We start from the raw sequence: 22059 nt of genomic DNA, 5'->3' as shown, positions 1-22059 counted from the left end.
GGAGCAGTGGGCAGGCATTTATGCTGTGGCGCCCGGGGAGCCGTTGGGGGTTCGCTGTCTTTCTCAAGGGCACCTCAGTCATGGTATTGAAGGTGGAGAGAGAGCACTGTACATTCACTCCCCCCACCTACAATCCCTGCCGGCCTGAGACTCGAACTCCCAACCTTTGGATTACGATTCCGACTCTCTAATCATTAGGCCACGACCTCCCCATAAAAAATGCATGGACGCTTTTTCCTCATGGTCTTCTTAAACTGGCTGTTTTGATACTGTCCCTTTAAGACTCTATGCAGATGACCTCTGTTGTACTTGTAATGCTAATTCCCACATTAATGTGCACTTTGGGCTTAATTTAGGGTATCTTTCAGAGATGTACCAATATTGAAATTGTGTGTATTGCAGATATACTGAGCATTCTTAGTATGTGTGCATGTGCATCGTGTTCTGTTTATAGCAGTAAAACTATGCGTGTCATACCAGTAGATGTAATAATACTCGTGCATGCTGTAGAGTTCCAGCTCAAAGCCGCTGAGCAGGTACTGGATCATGATGCGCAGGTTGTGATAGAGGATCCAGGTGCCCAGACAGGCTAAATGCTGCCTCTGAGGCTCCAGCTTCATCAGCAAACCATGAAGAGCAGCATCCACCTTCTCAGCCTAAACAACAACCAACACGCTCAATGATGCCACAGAGTGGAGAAAAAAAAAACATACTTTTCTAATACAAACTATAACATCTAAGGGGCAGTTCACACAGAACATGTCATTGCATCTAAAAAAATGCACAAAAAAAAACAAACAAACAAAAACGGAGCTGCGTGTAAAAATTTAAACCCTTTTAACTTGGCATGGCATCTTAAAAACATGGAATTTGTGTGCGAGACGCTGCAAAAGACATGCGCATGACAGTCAAACAAACGTTTACAAAGAAAAACAATGGAAAAGTAACGCATTGGAATGAAAACGTGTTCTGACAGTAAGCTTGTGTCAGTGTGGCTGGTACACCAACGCTGTAGAATTTATTGTTGGTGGGACATTTGATTCATCTTGCTGACTTGAATCTTTTGAAGATTAAATATTTATATCCTGATTTGTTAATTGACAGGTCACATTGTTACAGCAATAGGTGCAGCAATCTTCGTATTTTACAAGTGAGTCATTGAATCATTCACTCAACATGGTCGTTTAATTTGTATATGGACACACTGAAAATGCTCTTGTTGTAAATGAGACTGACTTTAACATGTTGCATGTTGAACTGAACAAGCAGCATGTCCCTCATATCCTAGTTCATTCAGTTTGTTAAAACTCCAAACACTAACTAGCTCCGTGAAGGTCCAATCAACAAAACCATTATTCAGTCTATTGCAAACGTATCATGTATATTGTAATTTCGGTTGTTTGATTTTCGGATATATTTACTAAGATTCTATTGGCTAAACTATTATGAGGACATATAGCAGTATACAGGCTTTAAGACATTAGGTTACAAGGTGAAACAACACTGCAGTGACATAAGACAACATGAAATTACATTATAATAATCAGTCCCTCCAGAATTTTGCTAAAGCTGAATTTAACGCAAAATCAAGCAAACTCCACAATTTTCGCAAAAGCTTGCAAAATTTTCTGCAGAATTTAGGCTTAGATGTGTCCTGGGACGTCACTGCAATGCGCGTTCAGTCAAAGAAAGGTTGTTTCTCAGTTCCAAAAATGGAATGAACAGCCTTGCGTTCTCATCATGACATCATGATTTACAAGAGCTACATTGGATAAACGAACCGAAAGCCGAACGAATCCGCGCTACTAGTTTGGGCTACGCAGCGCAGACCGTTTATCTGTTCGAGCCGGAGCTGCAGACTGATCTCGATCACTCGACACTGATATACACAGCGCTGGGAGATACAGTGAAGAAAGCAGTCGAATTCGCCACAGAATCAATAACATCTCTGTGAAATCTTGTGAGGAGCATTCAAATTCGGTGCAGAATTCTGTTACAGCTACAGATATCAGAACAAACACCACTGATGTGGAAACCAGGAAAAACATTGTTCAATAAACACAAATTACTACATTCACCATGAATTTAACAGTAAAACTACAGGAAACAATTTGTGGCTGAAATGCTCTAATGTTTTTGAGTGTTTTTAAACGCTTCACACAACTTTCCCAGCACTTCAAAGCTTTAAGTATTACCGAATTTGAAAGTTATTTTTAATGTGAAAATATTTGTTCATCCTTCATAGGTTGCCCCCATTTATAAAGCTAAAAGTTTCATAATGTAGGAAAGCAAACAACTATTTAACAATAAAAAAAGATTACCACTATTAGATGGCTGCAGAGGAAGTGCTTATAGGCCACTTCCACTCCCTAATATATATATATATATATATATTTCTGTATTCATTAAATTATATTTAGATATTATGAATGACAGTAATAAAAGTACATTTTTTCAGATGTAATATATTTATAACATCTGTAAGACGTCTGCTAAAGATCTGGGAATCATCTGCTGTGTACTCTGATAAACATCTCAGAAGCAGTTTTACATGCGTTCTAATAAATGTCTATTTGACATCTGACAGGAAATACTGCAGATGAACAAGCACTCTTAAAAATACATCTTGCATATGTAAATGCAGACATCAAATAGACATCTCTGAGATATACATGTGTGATTAGGGAGAGTGCTTTACTGTCAGGTGCTGGTGCCACCTTCTGTAGAACTTAATGGCACTAGTGCTGGTGTCATCAAACGTTATTCTGGAGACCTGCAGTGATTCTCGAAGTCAGAAAAGTCCTAACAGTGTTAGAAGAATGTTATGTGTGGTATTTTTTCACCGCAAAACAATAAGAAATGCCGCAAATATCACCGCAAATTTTGAGAAAAGCCACAGCAAAATCAGTCATTTTAGGCTGCAAAAATCTGAAAAACGTTACGTGAAATCCTGGAGGGACTGATTATAACAACACCATAAAACAACATGAATTGCCAATCACAACACATTTAACTGTAATGTGACAGAAAAGTTGTTTCAAAGAGAAAGATAAAGTGAACGTGTCTCTTCAGAAGACCTGGATTAAGCCGCTGAATTTATAAGGATTTCTTTTACTACCCCTTTAAGGTCTTTGTAATAACAAACATTGACGAATTAGACCAGAGAAACTTATCAAGAAAGTACACAGGGCCGTTTTGTCGACTTTACACGTTGATCTGAACCAAATAAAACCATCTACGCACCTCATCCTGAAGGGTGGCGAACTCCTCCAGTATGTGACCCAGTTTGTCTCTCTGGCGTGCTCGGTTGTGTCCGTGGATCTGGATTAGGCTGCAGAACGGCTGTGACACATAATAACACTCTTATTTCATCATATCAAAAAAATAAAAATAATAATAAATCACCTGTCATAATAACATGTCCAAAAAAACGAATCACAAACCCGTGTGCAGTGTGTGACAAACGAGTCAATGTAGTCTTTAGCCTGGTGGTTATTGTTCAAACTGCATCTGTGAACAAATAAAACAAGATGGGAATATAATGTGGACTAAAAATGACATGACTTCATCTCAGCAGCTGTGATACTTGTTAATGTTTATTTAATATGCAACGATGTTAACCAATCATAGAAGTGGCCGTTTCCGTTGAAGTCTTAAAGAAAACATGGCCCTTTAAGTGGAGTGTTTAAATCATTAGGTTAGAAAATGTTCTTTTATTTCTAAATAATAATTTTTGTAGTTTTTTTTTTTTTTACATAAAAACCCTATTAATATTATAAGTACACTTTAGGAAACATAAAAAAAAAATTAAAATACAATTACACAACCTCTTTAATAAGATTTATCATTTATTATCAAAAAACTATTAAATAATAAGCAAATAATAATCACTCACTTTGAGGAAAGGACAGGTGGACTGACAAAATAACGTAGTGCATCTTTAATCATATCCTGCATCAGATGAGTCCCGAACACCTTCTTATTGTCAATCAGAAACGTGGTCTGCATCACACACACACACAGACAGCAGTCAGGCGAGAGTTAAGACTATCTACATGCCAAGACCAACCATCATATCCAACATTTCCTGATCAGTCTGTCTCTGTGTAACATAATATATCCAAAACCTGTTTTATTTGTGATACAGTTGTGTTGAATGTGTTATTCCTTGATAATAAAGCATTAAAGATACATTTCCTGACCACAGAAGAGATTTATAAGGTCAGATGAAGATGGTTTCACCTGCAACAGAGACCTGGACAGCACACACGGAGACTGTTCACTGAATTCACAGAAGAAATCCTGAAACACATTCAGCAGCATTAGTTATTGATCTTTATAACAACCCTAGAAAACATGTATTCATACTGAGATGTACTTACCAAGATGCTGTGCAGGTTGGTTACGCTGATGACCTCACAGACAGTTTTAATGCGCTCAATGAGTTTGCTGAAGTAGTTGACCATCTCTTCTCTTTTGATGATCTTGGCATATCGTGGGAAAGTGGGCGGGAGCAGGCGCTGGTTAACCAGCGGCTCGAAACCCATCATGATTGGGTGATCTGAAAAAAACAAAAAAGTGTTTGTGGAATTTCAGCAATTTCTCTGACAAAATAAAAAATGCAGTTAAACATTAAGGGACAGTTTTACTAACAGCTTGCGTCAGCGCAAACCGTCTTTTGGCGTTAAAATAGTACTGTCACGTTTTACTAAAGACGCGCAGTGATGAATTAGCGCTGAAAAGGGGTGGACACAGTTACTTTTGTGCCTGACCTTACTGAATATGCATTTTCAGACACAAAAGTTATGAGAGGAGAGTTTTCAAACGAATCACACAACGTGATTTACTAACATTTGCGCTCGTCACATTACTGGCATTTGCACCACGTTATTAATTTACTTTGAATGCCAGAAGAACACATAATCTGAACATATCATTTGTCAAGCCATGTTATTTTTAATTTGCTTCAGGAAATAAAAGACAACTTGAAATACTAGGTCTAGCAAAATTTCTAGCAAACCTTCATTTTTGGCCTCCGGTTCTTTTCAACATACTGTGGCTTCTTTCTTTCTTTATTCTTAATTTGCGACTACACTAATTTGCGCTGCACTTGGTATATTGTGTTAGTCGATATGTAAATGAGGTGCTGCGTCTGTGTTCTTTAATTTGCACATTGTTAGTAAATCACCCGCAGAAATTTCCACGCCCATCGGCGCTGTTTTGGAATTGCGCTCTTGCGCAAATTTGCCCGGTTTAGTAAAACTGGCCCTAAAGTAATTAAATTTAAATAATTAGAAATACAACGAAAAATTTGAGGTCCAATTAAAACAAAAATTAATTATATTAAAAATTTAAGCAAATAATTTAAATAATTAAAATAAGAAATATTAAATTAAAAATAAAATAAATAATTGTAAGTTTAATTAACAAAAAATTATAATATAAAAAATGTTCAATTTACTTTTTAATGTAATTAAGCATAAAATGAAACCTATTAAATAAAAATTAGCATTTTTTTAGCAAGTTAAATTAAAAAAAAAAAAGAAAAATTAAATTGTATTTTTAAATTTAAAGAAAAAACTATTGTAAAAAATTCTAGTTGACAGAAAGTTTAAAAGTATAAAGTTTATTGTGAGTGTTATATTGATTAACAATGTTTCAGACCTCCTTTGGTTGTGTCATTCTGTGACTGTATGCCGTACTGTACGGTGGAGTGAATCGCTGGCAGTAAGTCTGCAGCCTGAGTCATCAGCTTCTGTGCTTCACTGACAGCACTCGTCTGAAATGTCAAATCAACCAATCAAAGATCAGGAAATGAACCAATGAATCATTTTCTGAAGCAATATGCTTGAGTGAATTTAATAATGTGGTACCTCTTTTTTAGTGAAGGAGATGAGAGCACTGAGCAGCAGGCGAGTGAATTTAACACGACTGAACAGAGCCAAGCACTGCTGATGCTGAGGACAAAAGACAAAGAAAATCTCAATATAAAAATATCAGTTTCAGCCAAACCATCCGTATATCTCTGTATCTGAGGTCTAGTATTTTGGGGAAATGTTTCTGTATTAATCTTACATCCAGTTCAACCTCAGGATCCCGTTGTTCACCCTGTCGACTGCGTGTACTCTGAAAAAATAACGGAAGAGACACATATGTAAGAAGAGAAAAAGCTGAAAATATGGGAAGACTCATGAAAAGTCTAGAGATACCTTCACTTTCCTCTGAAGTTCATCCTCAACATCTTTTAGCATTCCTACAGAAATTTCAATTTTAAATGGAGAAATGAAAAGAAACTGAATGAAATTGAAATCATATAAAAACATGTTTGAGTCATAACTTCGCTAATTTACATATTATGGGAAAATGTAGCCTTTTTTTTTTTGCATCAATAAATTATTTCCATGACAATTAAGAATATTTTCCCTCAATATTCTCTTTAATTCCTCATTTAAATTTTCAGTAATTAGTCGAGATGTACATTCAAAAGTTTATGGTGGAAAATATATTTTAAAGGGATACTCCACCCCAAAATGAAAATTTTGTCATTAATCACTTACCCCCATGTCGTTCCAAACCCGTAAAAGCTCAGTTCATCTTCGGAACATAATTTAAGATATTTTGGATGAAAACCGGAAGGCTTGTGACTGTCCCATAGACTGCCAAGTAACTAACAGTGTCAAGGTCTATAAAAGGTATGAAAGTCGTCGTCAGAATACTCCATCTGCCATCAGATGTGCAATCTGGGTTATATGAAGCGACAGGAGCACTTTTTGTAAGTGAAGAAAACAAAAATAATTACTTTATTCAACAACTCCTTTGTCAACAGTCTCCTCTGTGTCTCTCCATATCACCGTATGCTCTTCTGTATCATCCGCGCCACAAGGATGCGCTCTTTCTACATGTATTTAGCTTTGATTTGAAAGAAAACAGCGCATCCTTGTGGCGTGGATGACACAGAAGAGCATACGCAGCATACGTTGATATGGAGAGACACAGAGGAGGCTGTTGACAAAGGAATTGTTGAATAAAGTTATTTTTGTTTTCTTCACTTACAAAAAGTGTTCCCGTCGCTTCATATAACCCAGATTGCATGTCTAATGACAGATGGAGTATTCTGACAACGACTTTCATACCTTTTATGGACCTTGACACTGTTCTTTATTTTGCAGTCTATGGGACAGTCACAAGCCTCCCGGTTTTCATCCAAAATATCTTAAATTGTGTTCAGAAGACGAACGGAGCTTTTACGGGTTTGGAACGACATGGGGGTAAGTGATTAATGACAAAATTTTCATTTTGGGGTGGAGTAACCCTTTAAATGTAATTTATTAAAGCTGAATTTTCAGCATCATTACTCAAGTCTTCAGTGTCACAGGATCCTTCAGAAATCATTCTAATATGTTGATTTGCTGCTCAAGATACATTTATACTAATTTAAACTAATAAAAAAGTTCACAATAAAAGCATTTATTTGTAATGGAAATGTAACAATAAATATCTTTACAGCCAATTTTGATCAATTTAATGGATCCTTGTTAAATAATGATTTTTTATTTTCATTTTTTCATTACAGAACTAGTAAGAAAAGACACTTAACTCAAGATAATAAACAATAAATACCAAATATAAAAGCAAGTATTTTAAGGAAAATATAAATCATACAGTAGTCCTTACACTCACCTGTCACTCTAAGATCTGTTACGTTGTTTGCCATTTTAAAACCATACGTCATGGCCTGAAAATCTTCCTGTGATTGGAAAACATAAATCCATATTCACTGAAGAAACAAACAGCAATATTTAACACTGAAGAAAATACATTAAACTGAGTCTATAGGATTAAACAGATTTTTTTGTGGGTCTTCCAGTGGGTCTTCGTTTATTTAAATATACATTATGTCATCGGTAATCACACCAGACACTGTCATAACTTCATAAAACAACACTTTTGGGACAACAGTGTGTCTTACCTCCTCAAACACAGCAGCTTTGTTGACTTTCTCGCGGGCGATGTCGCAGATCTTGAGGATGCCCAGAGCGAAGGCTTTGAGAGCAGGGTCTTGAATCAGATCCGGATTATGAACATAGAGACACGTAAACACAGTCTGAGCCAGAGAATGCCCCTCCAGCCACGTGATCTGAGACAACAGTGAGACAATACTCAATACAGCAAAGACACTGCTTTATTTAATATACTGTTTTACTAATAAAAAGTTCGGTGTCTGTAAGATTTTTTATTTTTTTTTAAATGGGTGTCGGTGAAGATTTTTTAGTCACTTACACTCACCAATGCTGCATTTATTAGATCAAAATATATATAGGAACAATTTAAAATAAATGTTTTCTATTTGAATATATGTTAAAATGTCATTTATTCCAGTGATGTAAAGCTGAATTTTCAGCATCATTACTTCAGTCTTCAGTGTCACATGATCCTTCAGAAATCACTGTAATATGATGGTTTGCTGCTGATGACTATAAAGTTTAAAAGAACAGCATTTCTAATATTTTATTATTATAAATGTCTCTGCTGTCACTTATAATTAATTTAATGCACTCTTCTGGATTAAAAGTATTAATTTCTAAAAACAAAAAGGAAATAAAATGGAAAAAAAGCTACAGGGTTCTTACACCTTTTCCAAAGTAAAATTCAAGCACTTTTCAAGATTTTCCAGCACTTCAAACTGTGATAAATTACATGTTTACATGCATACTTGAGTTCTGCACTTTAAATCAGATGTTACTGTGCTATTAAAAACCACCTGTCAGGATTGCATCTAACATTGCCAAATATAACTAACCAACATACAGTATATAAGGCTTTTTAGGCCTTGAGTGTTGATAGCGCAGTGTCTATACGGTAACAAATTTGACTAGTACCATAAAATGACTGTTAAAAACATGATTTGCAGTTTTTCACAAATAAATAAAGTTTTATATAGTGATAAACCTCACATTTCAGCCTTTAAACGATTTTTAAGAAGTAGCTATAAGTTATCATCTTAATTTAAAACACGCCCACACACAAAAGTATAAACTGTTATCTTAATTTAAATTAAGATCATTTAACTTAAATTAACGAAGTAAAAGAAAAGAAGTTTTAAGGCATTTAAGTCTTTTTATGTCCTTACATTTGAAATCAAAACACATTCTTCACATTGGTTATGCTTGTTTTAAAATTTCAATTTAGTTTTGTTATTTACATTTACATTATATTTAAATTTAGTTATTTAGCAGACGCTTTTATCCAACGCGACCTACAAATGAGGATAATATCAAACCAACAAAAGAGCAATAATATGCAAATGCTGTATTAGTATATTATTACAGTGTTATATTTCAGTTTCACAAAGAAACGTGCAGCATTTTGTCCAAGCAATAATAAAAGGACACATTTCAATTATAATTTGTCTTAAATCTCATTTTGTTAAAAAATTGTGAATCGATTCGTGAGTAGAGTGATTCGTTACATCCCTACACAACACTGTATGATACTGAATACTTATTTTACTGTAATGCATATTGTTATTGCTATTATTTATTACCATTTCAGGCACTTTTATTATCTTTTTTGTTTTTGTTTTTTACTTTCATGAGACACAATAGAGTGTGTTGGCAATATCATACTGACCAGACAGCAGAAACATGTGTCCATGATCCCGATGAGCTCAGAAATACTCAGATCCTTCACTCGTATGGCCTCATCCTTCAGAAAGCATCCGAATAAATAAGCATCAGGACAGAGACAAAAAGACACTTTCAGTACAGTATACAGTTTATATTCATACTTCAACTTGCTAAATTCAGGTTTATTATTACTATTACCTCACTTTATTAAACAAAATATCCTAAGGTAACCAGCTCTTACCTTAACGGCCTGTTCAAAGTTGAGGACTTTGCGGTTGACTTGGTTCCCGATCATCCCAGCATCCATCTTCGGATCCATCATCTCAATGGCGGACATGGCCTCGAACAGACCGAACCTACAGGAACACGAGCATTACGTCTGCTGCAGTCACGCACCAAACGTTGAATTGTATGGAAGAGTTGCATGTCAAACTCAAATAAGTAATATATGCTTACAATTTGTCATGTAGCAACTCGCCAAGCTTGAGTTCTGCAAAAAGAAACATTTATTCAGCAAAGTCAATTTCTGTACATTATTCCGTACAGGACAGATTTATCTACATGTGACCTTGATGAAAACATCACTGATGACAACAACGGTCCAAAAAACAGAGTTCAGCCAATAATAATTCTCTCATAATAAGCCATAAACATGAAATACACACACCTTTACAGGCTCCTTTGAATTCCTTGGTGACGTCCACCCAGTTGGCGTTGTTTCTCATCTTCTCTGGGATCCCAAGACCCCAACCTCCCTCCTCCTCCTCTACCGATGACTTCATCACCATTGAGGCAGCTGCGAACACAAAATAAACATGAGTCAAAGACGGGACGTCCCATTTTGGAGTTTGCATCAGATTACATTTTTATATACGTATAGGCATATTAAAGGGATACTCCACCCCAAAATGAAAATTTTGTCATTAATCCCTTACCCCCATGTCGTTCCAAACCCGTAAAAGATTCGTTCGTCTTAGGAACACAATTTAAGATATTTTGGATGAAAACCGGGAGGCTTGTGTCTACCCTATCGTCAGAATAGTCCATCTGCCATCAGTGGTTCAACCGTAACGTTATGAAGCAACGACAATACTTTTTGTACGCAAATAAAAGAAAACTTTTGGAGAATAAGCTGAATGCAGGCAGCGTAAGCTCTTCTGTGTCAGCCGCGCCACAAGGACACGCTGTTTTCTTTCAAATCAAAGTGTAAATATATGTAGAAAATGTATCCTTGTGGTGCGGCTGATACACAAGAGTGTAAACCACCTGCGTACTGCTCATATTCTCCAAAATGGTGCTACGTTGATACGGAGAGACACAGAGGAGAGGAATTGTTGAATAAAGTGATTATTTTTGTTTTCTTCGCATACAAAAAGTATTCTCGTTGCTTCATAACGTTACGGTTGAATCACTGATGACAGATGGACTATTCTGACGATGCTTTTCATACTTTTCTGGACCTTAACAGTGTTATTTACTTGGCAGTCTATGGGACAGTCACAAGCCTCCCGGTTTTCATCCAAAATATCTTAAATTGACGAACTGAGCTTTTATGGGTTTGGAACAACATGGGGGTAAGTGATTAATGACAAAATTTACATTTTAGGGTTGAGTAACCCTTTATTTATCACGGGTTGTGGAAAAAAACAAGAAAAAAAAAAAGACAAGTAGTCCTATACTAATACTAAGAGTATATGCATTTGGTTCGAATAGCCTATATATTAGTAGGCTATAATAAATATGTGGCTATGTTACAGCTCCCCTTTGAAGCTCTTGTGTTTTCTCCTTTTCCATCTCTCCAGTCCTATTCTGCTCGCAGGAGATTGGAGATGAGTTTTGTTCACACATATTGGGCTCGTTTCTGAAGCTGCGGTGACCTCGCAGTGCTGTCTGTAAGCAAACAGGTCGCTAGCTTTTAAACGAGACCAAAATGTCCAAATTTGGTTTCTACAGTCAAGCATGACAGACAAACAAACAAAGTCGGGTGTAGTTGTGCTGGTTTGACTGAACTGATCAGGAGGTTGACTCATGGTCACAACACTGCTTTCCTTAAATTACCGGTCAACGGCGAATCGTCGGAGAATTACAGGTGAGCACGTATCTTATGTATATAATTGGATATTAATTATATTTGACATGTTTGATTTGGTCAAATGATTTAAATCCAGAACCATCAACGATGTGTCAAACTGAAACGTTACATGAACAAAAAGCCAGATGAGATTAGATGGAGCGATATTTGCTAAGCTGTCTAAACCCTAAATTCATTCCAGTTGGCAATATTTTAAATACGTATTTAACAACAAAAGCCCTTTAAATGATAAAACATACAATACCTTTTGATTGGTAGTTTGTGCTGTTGCAGATATGCAGCGCTGTCGCAGCGGACGCCAGTGAATGACATCACGCTGTGATTTGCATTCTGGGATATGTAGTTCCGAGCTTTGACGCGAAAAAAATGGCAGAAATAAAAATGTTTGTTATAACAATGTGTGTTATTTTCTTTATTATTATTTACTTTTTTCTTGTTAAACATTGAATCGATCAAATGTTTGCTCTAAGGTTTTGTAATCGTCGAAGCAGCTTACAGTTATAATATTTAATGACTTCTGGTCAGTTAAAGTCCCTGACCATGGTCAGAATGATACATTTAAAAATGCATTGAAGTATAATAATTGGTGTAGATTCTGTAGAAATATGGGAAATGTCCCATTTTCTTGCACTTCTTTATCATACAGACAGAGCTGTGTAAAATACAATAAAACTTTTTATAAAATATTTCACATTAATACTAGATTACATATATGAAGCAAAATATATAAAATTGGATATCTGAATAAAAACGGAAATAACTGAATTAAACAAAACAATAACATTATATGATAATCAAATAGCTCTGTCTCTCTATTTCCTTTTCTTTCTTTCTTTCTTTCTTTCTTTCTTTCTTTCTTTCTTTCTTTCTTTCTTTCTTTCTTTCTCTCTCTCTCTCTCTCTCTCTCTCTCTCTCTCTCTCTCTCTCTCTCTCACACACACACACACACACTCACACACACACAAAGTAAAGTGTACCTATGTTTAGGAGCTTTTCAATAAAATTATTTATGTAAAAAAAAAAAAAAAAATGTATAAAATATATAATAATAACAACAACAATAACAATAACAATAATAATAATAATATTTATAATAATATAATTGTAGTAGTAGTATTTATCTGGACAAACAAAAGTACAAATAACCAACCGTGTCAGGGATAACGTTATACAGAAATAAAGGGAAAAAATACAAATTTTCCAAATACATTTTAATGTTTTAAGTTGTTTATTCAAAGGTAAATACATAACTAAATATCTAACTAAATGAATAAATGAATGAATGAATACACACACGTGTCTGCCGACGTTACGTTACGTCGGCTCTGCGTCGCTCTAAAAGAGAGCTTTTTTTTTTTTTTTTTTTTTTTTTTTTTTTTTTTTCATCTTTATTAAATATTTACGACACAAACAATAAGAACACACAAATAGAGTCAATTAATACAGCAACAAAATAACATATATAAAAGAACAGATCCAGGGGGAGTTTCAAATAAATACATTAAAGATAGAGCATAACTGAATGGTTTTAGCAGCCTTCTTTTAATTTTTTGAATCATGGATGGAATAGTGATGTACTGTTCCGTCTCCTTACCAAACGCAATAAAAGAAGGTTTAGAATTACTAAATTTCGCTTTGTGAATATGATATTTCCCTAAAATGATCAATAGAGATTAACTAGGTATATTTCTTTCTGTTTTTTACTACTCTGTGTTATCATGGAAACCAAACAGTAACATTTTTCCAAAACAAAGAAAAATCAGCAATAAGATTAACAGAAATGATCGGGACAGATCTTATCTGTAAAGTGATGGCATAGGGACATTGCCAGAACAGATGCACCATTGTTTCTGGACATATTCAACAAAAACAACATTTAACACATATCACAATCACAAAACTAACCATAAACGCTCTAAAAGAGAGCTGATCTGTAAATCATCTGTGCGTCAGTCTCTCGCGGTGCACGTACAGATCATGGTGTGCGCGCGAGCACTGTGACTGGACGCGCCCTCACACTTCCGAGTGTGTTGGGGTTAACAGTAAATAATAACACCGTCAGGGGCTTGTGTGTGTGTTGCCAAGAGAACGCGCTGTGAGAAGGTCAGATGGCGCAGCTCTCGCGTGCTTGAACGGTTGGTAAACGCGTGTATTTTTATTTCTGCTCCGGTGTTATGCTCTTGCTCTGCCAGTGTCCCGTGGGTTAGCGGATCAGTGCTAACAGCAGAGCTTTCTCTGGAGCACAGGTGGATCTGACACGATCATGACTGGACTTCACACAGGAGGGGTTTATCAGGACGCTGACATTAATTATTCATTAAATGAAATGCATCTTACTGTAATCAGTGTTATTCACTATGACTAACTTCTTTTGACAGCCTAATATAAAAACAGTATATTTGATGTGTAACGTTACTTGCACACTGGCCGTGGCTCAAAACCAAACTGACTCCCTACATAGACAGCTTCTTTGGGAGCCTATAATGCCTAAAATGGCTGTCTATGTAGGCATTTTCATGTCTAAAGTGCTGTCAGTGTGGGCAGGTAGGCTATTATACATGCATACACACACACACACATATACTATTATTATATTATTATTATTATTATTATTATTATTATATATATTTTTTTAATTATTTTTTTTGATGCCCAACCCTGATGTCAAATTGGCTAAATGCTGTATATGTTAAAAGCTCTCTATGGTTTGATGCCCCAAAAATTCCCAAAATATACAGACAGAGTGACCATGGTGCCCCAAAATATGATCTAAATGTTGAATATATTATATGCTTTTTAGTGTTTGATGCCCAAAAATGCAGTCTATATAGGCAGAAAAGCCAGTAATGCTGAAGGCTTGGTAGGTTTTGATGACTAAAAATGCTGTTTATGTAGACTGATAGATAACGATGCCTAACAATGTTGTCTAGTTTGGCTGCTCAGTAGGCTGTGATGGGTAGGTGGCTCACTAGGTTTTGAGACACAGCCGTTGATATTGATTAAGGTTCTTGCTGCTGTTTTCTATCCTTGAATTGGTAGGGTATGTATGGTTCATGATTGTGCAAAGCAGCCTACTGTAGTGTTGCTGTATGACCTCTGCATGATTTTAATGCATTAGTGTGACTTGATACTCTTTATAAATTAAATGAGATTTTACATAAACGCATTTCTACATTTTTCTTCCCCTCAGCAGTCAGCAAGACTTACTGAATGTGACAAGACATGAATAAACTCAAAATGGCGTCAGAAAAAAGGTTAGTTTTTTCCCCTCTCTTAAACACACACACACACACACACACACATACACACACACTATTTAAACTCTATAGACCTCTATTGTTTATATATGTTGTATATACAGTTAACTAGCTGTATTCTTCCTGAATGTCTGATTTTACCTGAAGAGTTGTGAGACATCTTTACTTTGTAGTAAGCTTTGATGATGGTGTACTTTGCCTGTTGTGATGGTTTCCTGTATTCCCAGTGCTTCCCGGGTGCTGATGTTGCTGAGTCAGCTGGAAAGACTGAATGAGGAGCCCAAAGTCTCTGATAATGATGCCATCCGGCAGACCACAGGCAAAATCCTTCACCTCATCCAGACTCAAGGTGACCTTACACACACACACACACACACACACACACCAAAATGATGCATTCATACAGTGAGAGGGAAAATGGGGGTGTGGATGGCATTTCATGCTGAGTTTATTATTTCTATAGGATATTTTTTTCATATGTGCAATTACAATAAATTACACAATAAATGCATATAATGAATGTCTACTGTTTCACAGTCAACACATGGCTTTTTGGCTAGATTTAAAACAAGGAAAAGTGCACTTTTAGATAAACAAGGCAATAAGAAATGGCACTCGTGGAGGTTGGAAAACAAAGTTATATTTATTGAGTTTAAACGTGAACATGTCTATGAAAGATTGTATTAATGTACTGTGATAAGATAAAATAATAGATAAATGTTGTGTTTGTGATAAACACCCGGACTGCAGTGGACTGCAAATGAGTCCATGCTGCTTCTGCACGGCATACACACACTGTATACACACTGCAGACGGAGTGTGTGTAAACCTGACGCAACAAATCTATTTCAATGCCTGAGGCCCCGCTACAATGAGCTCTATAACCAATGCATTGCGAAAAAAAATTAAAATCCCTGGACACAGGATTTTTTTTATTTATTTTTTTTGCCATATGTCTAGACATTTTGTCACACCTTTACATAGTGATTATTTTGACTTGTGTCTGTTCTAGAGACATGTTACAACTTTTTGATAAAGCTCTCATTGGTTTTCTATTGGAAATATGTTGCAAATTCACATTGAATGCATTTATGACTGTAAAGCATATCTGTAAGTGTCAAAATTGCAAAATTTATCACGAAATTACAATAGTTTATTTATTTTTTTTGTCATATCGCACAGCCTTAGTTCATACCATGTAGTAAAATAAGTGATTGCTAGCAAAATGCATGTAAAGGACCTTAATATGACTTTACAATTAAAACTAATAAAAACTATAGTGAAAACTATTTGAAACTATTAAAAATCGTGTCTTGTTTCCTCATCTTGATATTACAGCCTGTATATTTATTTAAAAGGCAATGCAGACATCTAATGGCTATACAGTTTATTATAACAGTTTTATTTTTGTTATTGTTTTTTTTTTTATTATTTCTTTAAAGGGGTCTTATGATACGATTTCAATTTTTCCTTTCTCTTTGGAGTGTTACAAGCTCTTGGTGCATAAAGAAGATCTGTAAAGTTGCAAAGACTAAAGTCTCAAATCCAAAGAGATATTCTTTAACAAAGTTAATACTCTGCCACGCCCTCCTAAAACGGCTCGTTCAAACACGCCCCACATCTCTATGTCAATATGTAGAAATAGTTGCGTAATGCAGCCCAAATGTTCATGCAAAGAAAGAAGGCGTGGTTTCAGTAACCGCAGTAAGTGTTGAAGCAGCCGTCAGGGAGATGCTGTGTGTTTCTGGGTGAAAGCAAAAGCACTTTATTTGGTCTTCCGAAAGTAGAAGCATTTAAGAATCTTAAGCAGAACAGCAATGCATTTTATGCACGACTGTTTCATGAACCTAGGAGAGAAGGTAATTCAGACTTTGCTACGACTCACCCTCTGAATCAGCTACTGTAAGTATGTTTTGTTATTAGTTTATGTATTTGCCAATAGTATCTGTGACATGACATACAGCCAAGTATGGTGACCCATACTCAGAATTCGTGCTCTGCATTTAACCCATCCAAAGTGCACACACACAGTGTGAAACACACCCCGGAGCAGTGGGCAGCCATTTATACTGCGGCGCCCGGGGAGCAGTTGGGGGTTCGGTGCCTTGCTCAAGGGCACCTCAGTCGTGGTATTGCCAGCCCAAGACTTGAACCCACAACCTTAGGGTTAGGAGTCAAACTCTCTAACCATTAGGCCACGACTTCCCAGCGAGGTGCGATGTATGTGTGTGAGAGAGAGAGAGACAGTCAAACAGTGGAGTCAGCTGTCTTAACCGTCTGTGGCTTGTGTACTGCAAACACATACGAGCTTCATCACTGTGTCTGACACGCAACTCTGTTCCCCTTTCAGGCTTGAACTGATGGTAAAACTAAGGACATTAGTTACTTTACCATAGTGTAAAGACAGTTACACTATTTTTGTAACTGTCTTTACATTTATTTTGAAAGATGAAGCTCGAGATTATAGAAAGGGGCGTAACATTTCCCACGAGTGCATTGTATTCGGCCAATCACAATGCACTGGATCAGTTGGCCAATCAGAGCAAACTGCTCTTGTCAGGGGGAGGGACTTTGTAGAAAACTACGTGTTTGAGAGCGGCGGGGCATAGAGGACCTACAATAATGTACAGAATTTGAAAAATAATGTGTTTGTAACTGTAATCGGAATACTTTGTTATTTGATGTAACTGTAACAGATTACAGTTACTAGATTTTTGAATCCTGATAACATAACGCTGTTGCATGTATTCCGTTACTCCCCAACCCTGCCACCTACTGGTGGTTTTAGTCTAAACCAACCATGGTGAAGCACAAAAACACACTCACATAAAATATTGCCTAATATCAACCCCCCATTCTCCCAAAATTTCAATTTTTAAATTTTGATCAGTATCAGACACCCCTTACATAGATATTTTCATAAGATTCATTTGAAACTTTTACTATTATCTTACGTGGATACCTTTTTCAGCCAGTATTAATATCTGATACATTTGATTAATCACAGTGCATCATTTTAATAATTCAATAAAAATTTAATTGATTAAAATGTCTCGATCGGATCATCAAAAATGCATCTTAACCGCAGGTTGAAACAGGCCCTGAGATGCTAAGGTGATCAGCTGTGACTGATCTGGGATATCAAGGATTGGTTTGTTCTTCCCCCTGACCCCCGCTGCCCGTAACCATACACCGCATATGTGTAATATCTCAGCTGTCTGCACTGTGACCCCCACATGATACTGTCAACAAGTATTCCCACGTCTCCCGATGGTCGCTCTCTCTCTCTCTCTCTCTCTCTCTCTCTCTCTCTCTCTCTCTCTCTCGTGGGCTTTGAAGGCGTGTGTGTTTTGACTGAAAGCACCTGGACAGTGGACAATGTGAAATATGATTACATCAGTGTAAAATTTTCCTCAGTGTCAGTGTTATGGATGAAGTGCTGGAGTCCGTTCAAGTTATGAGAAGAGGCATAAGAGTGTGTTGGATGTGTGCTGAGAATAAATATGGACTATAAAAGCCATGCCAGAAGGAAGACAGGCGGTTTGGGTCTGCCTGGTAAGATCAGAGCAGGATATGCTCACACACATCTCTGCATTTAGATACAGCGAAATGCATTATTCATTATGTTTTTCATTGCTTCTTCCAGCTGCTACTCATCTGAAATGTTTCTATGCTTTTCCAATGCTTATGACGTATGATGGTTAGTTATTTAAAAAAGATTCACACTTCACTAAGTGTAGCAGCCTCTACAATCAATCAAATTTGTAATTAATTTTATTACATACTTTATAGCAAATCTCAACTGCTTGATTGTTTATATCATCATCATACTCTACTAATCTAAATTAGGCATTATAGTAGTATTTAACACTAACATCAAGATTTTCTGTGAAGCTGTAATGTGTATTGTGAAACTGTATTTGTATACAAATAAAATCGACTTGACTATAATGAATGTTATAGTAATAGTCATATTAATTAATACAATTAAATGCAACAAATCTGTATCTCTTTACTAAATGTATTTAATTAACTCTTTCCCTGCCATTGATGAGTTATCTCTTCTTTTAGAAGACAACGCTTCCCCGCCATCAACGAGTTTTTACAGCTTTTCGTTTTTTCACTGTTATACACTTGGGGGCGCTATTACACATCTTCTGAACGAATACAAAACCTCCCGAACAAAAACACACCTGAACAGGATGGAAAAACTAGCGATCTCTTATGTAAACAGATGCATGTGATAAATAATGCGATCATCAGCAATAGACCGCATATAAATGAAAACTGCATTATGTTATGGAGTGAAATTATGAAACAGGAAGTGGTGTATGTCTGTGCAAGCTTATGAAATCTATATGGAAGATAATCACTGGATTTATGCTTTGATAATCGTACTGAATATTAACAAAATTTAATTAAAAAAAAAAATGATAAAAAAAAACATTCTTTAATCAAAAATAAAAAATCATAATAAAACAATATTTAAAAAAAAAAATTGTATAAAATAAAACAGATTTTTTTGTTTTTGTTTAAAGGGGTCATATGATGCTTTTTTAAAGATCATTATTTTGTATTATTTAAAGATCATTATTGTAGGTCCTCTATGCCCCGCCTCTCTCAAACACATCGTTTTCTACAAAGTCCCTCCTTCTGACAAGCTCAGTCTGCTCTGATTGGCCAGCTGATCCAGTGCATTGTTATTGGCCGAACACCGCAAGCACTCGTCGGAAATGTAACGCCCCTTTCCATAATCTCGAGCTTCATCTTTCAAAATAAATGTAAAGACAGTTAATGATGTCATTAGTTTTACCATCAGTTCAAGCCCTAAAGGGGAACAGAGTCGCGTGACAGACACAGTGATGAAGCTCGTGTTTGCAGTACACAAGCCACAGACGGTTAAGACAGCTGACTCCACTGTGTGTGTGACCCTTTCTCTCTCTCTCTCTCTCTCTCTCTCTCTCTCTCTCTCTCTCACACACACACACACACACACACACACACACACACACACACACACACACACGCACAACGCGTAAAACTCAGCATCTGAACAGTCAATAGCAAATAACAAAACACACTTACAGTAGCTGATTCAGAAGCGCTATAAGATAGCAAAAAAAAAAGATTTACCTCCTCTCCTAGGTTCACGAAACGGTCATCCATAAAATGCATTGCTGTTCTGCGCTAAGTGATCTTAAAGATTCCTAAATGTATCTACTTTCAGAAGGCCAAATAAAGTGATTTTGCTTTCACCCAGAAACACACAGCATCTCCCTGACGGCTGCTTCAACACTTACTGCGGTTACTGAAACCACGCCTTCTTTCTTTGAGTGAACATTTGGGTGGCATTACGCAAATATTTCCACATAGTGACGTAGATATGTGGGGCGTGTTTGACTGAGCCATTTTAGGGGGGCGTGGCAGGGTCTTAACTTTGATAAAGAATATCTCATTGGATTTGAGACTTTAGTCTTTGCAACTTTACAGATCTTCTTCATGCACCTATATATATTTTTTTAATGGTCATTCCTTTATTATAGTCTAAAATTTGGGACCCCTTTATATTATATATATATATATATAAAAATATATATATATATTTTTTTAATGGTCATTCCTTTATATAGTCTAAAATTTTGGAAGAGAAACATTGCCATGCATCAATGGTACTAGGTTTAGCACTGTTCATTCGTGCTGTTGTATATTCACAAGTCACTATTTTAAGGAGGCTGTGAATCCAAAATGTTTTTGCACACATGTGCGGAGTAAACCAGTTTTCTATTATTGTCTTCTTTGCAGCTGTAAAACCAGCAAACAACATATACCGGAGTTAGAATTGTCATTGAGAAAACATAAACCTGGATTAGACATGCATGCTCTATGGATAACTTTGAAATGGATAAGACGATGAGCCAAGTTTTTAGAAGTTAAGATTAGATTAGACCACACCCTCTCCCAGTCAACCGATAAGTTAAAATCTGTTAATTCATGATTCCATATAGTCAAGTCAAGTCAAGTCTGTTTTATTGTCAATTCTTCCACATGTACAGTACATACATACAGTCTTCCAGTCAGAAAGTCCAACAGCCAGTTGCACAGCGAAGTGTTGAGCCCCAGCTCGACCAGTTTGTGAATGAGCTGTTGAGGGATGATTGTGTTGAATGCTGAACTGAAGTCTACGAACAGCATTCTGAAGTATAAGTCTTTTTTGTCCAGATGTGTGAGTGCTGAGTGGAGGGTAGAGGCGATGGCATCATCAGTCAAGTGTTTGGACCGATATGCAAACTGAAAGGGGTCCAGGGAGAGGGGGAGGGTAGACTTGATGTGGCAATGACTAGCTGTTCAAAGCACTTCATGAGAATAGGGGTAAGTGCAACTGGACGGTAGTCATTGAAGCAGGATGGAGATGGCTTCTTCAGGACTGGAATGATGGTGGTAGCTTTGAAGCATGTGGGAGCAACAGCCTGACTAAGCGAGATGTTGAAAATGTCTGAAGACATCAGTGAGTTCTACTGCACAGTCTCTCAGTACATGCCCAGGAATGTTGTCAGGACCAGGATCTTTGCGTGCATTGATCCTGCTGAAGGATCTCCTCACGCTGTCTGGGGTCAGCCCATCATTCGCTGAATTGATGGGCTATCCTCCTGGAGTACTGTCTCTTAGCCTCTCTGATGCCGCGGGATAGGTTGGCCCTAGCTGTCCTCAGGCCCACCTCATCTCCAGCTCTGAAGGCAGCGTTCTGCATTTCCAGGAGTCTGTAGACTTCCCCTGTCATCCACGGCTTCTGGTTGGCCCGGACAGTGATGGTCTTTGTGACTGTTACATCATCAATACACTTGTTGATGTAGGCAGTGACAGTCTCTGAGTACTCTTGGAGGTCTGTGGTGTTATTGTAAGTGGCAGCCTGCTTAAACATATTCCAGTCAGTTGTGTCAAAACAGTCTTGAAGAGCCTCTGATGACCCTTCCGGCCACACTTGTATTTGTTTGTGAACTGGTTTGGCGACTTTAACGAGCGGTGTGTATGCAGGCTTTAGCATGACAGTGATGTGGTCTGAGGTGCCGAGGTGGGGGAGGGCCTT

The 22059-nt window shown here is 36.8% G+C and overlaps 2 protein-coding genes across 3 annotated transcripts in view; one reads left to right on the top strand and one right to left on the bottom strand.

Annotated features, from left to right (window-relative positions):
• Positions 1-12115, bottom strand: part of LOC109110988 (N-alpha-acetyltransferase 35, NatC auxiliary subunit) — a 16158-nt gene extending 4043 nt beyond the window's left edge. Inside the window, exons 1-17 of the mRNA XM_019123949.2 lie at positions 11963-12115; positions 10294-10422; positions 10083-10116; positions 9868-9982; positions 9631-9705; positions 7970-8137; positions 7681-7747; positions 6210-6253; positions 6076-6126; positions 5874-5957; positions 5665-5779; positions 4383-4561; positions 4243-4302; positions 3896-4002; positions 3444-3510; positions 3244-3342; positions 478-656 (exon numbers count right to left, since the gene is read on the bottom strand). Of these exons, the coding sequence (XP_018979494.1) occupies positions 478-656; positions 3244-3342; positions 3444-3510; positions 3896-4002; positions 4243-4302; positions 4383-4561; positions 5665-5779; positions 5874-5957; positions 6076-6126; positions 6210-6253; positions 7681-7747; positions 7970-8137; positions 9631-9705; positions 9868-9982; positions 10083-10116; positions 10294-10414 (1565 nt within the window). The 5' untranslated portion in view covers positions 10415-10422; positions 11963-12115. The remainder of the gene's footprint in view (positions 1-477; positions 657-3243; positions 3343-3443; positions 3511-3895; positions 4003-4242; positions 4303-4382; positions 4562-5664; positions 5780-5873; positions 5958-6075; positions 6127-6209; positions 6254-7680; positions 7748-7969; positions 8138-9630; positions 9706-9867; positions 9983-10082; positions 10117-10293; positions 10423-11962) is intronic.
• A 1546-nt stretch (positions 12116-13661) lies between these two features.
• LOC109111376 (cytosolic carboxypeptidase 1) overlaps positions 13662-22059 on the top strand; it is a 38296-nt gene continuing 29898 nt past the window's right edge. Inside the window, exons 1-3 of one of the 2 annotated variants that reach the window (XM_042730167.1) lie at positions 13662-13853; positions 14912-14972; positions 15203-15324. In XM_042730167.1, the coding sequence (XP_042586101.1) occupies positions 14941-14972; positions 15203-15324 (154 nt within the window). In that variant the 5' untranslated portion in view covers positions 13662-13853; positions 14912-14940. Of the gene's footprint in view, positions 13854-14908; positions 14973-15202; positions 15325-22059 lie in introns of both variants that reach the window. The other variant, XM_042730166.1, reaches the window with a different exon arrangement.

The sequence above is a fragment of the Cyprinus carpio genome, chromosome B8 (assembly GCF_018340385.1).
Source record: "Cyprinus carpio isolate SPL01 chromosome B8, ASM1834038v1, whole genome shotgun sequence".
NCBI classification, from domain to species: Eukaryota; Metazoa; Chordata; class Actinopteri; order Cypriniformes; family Cyprinidae; genus Cyprinus; species Cyprinus carpio.
This window is presented reverse-complemented; position numbering and strand designations above follow the sequence as displayed.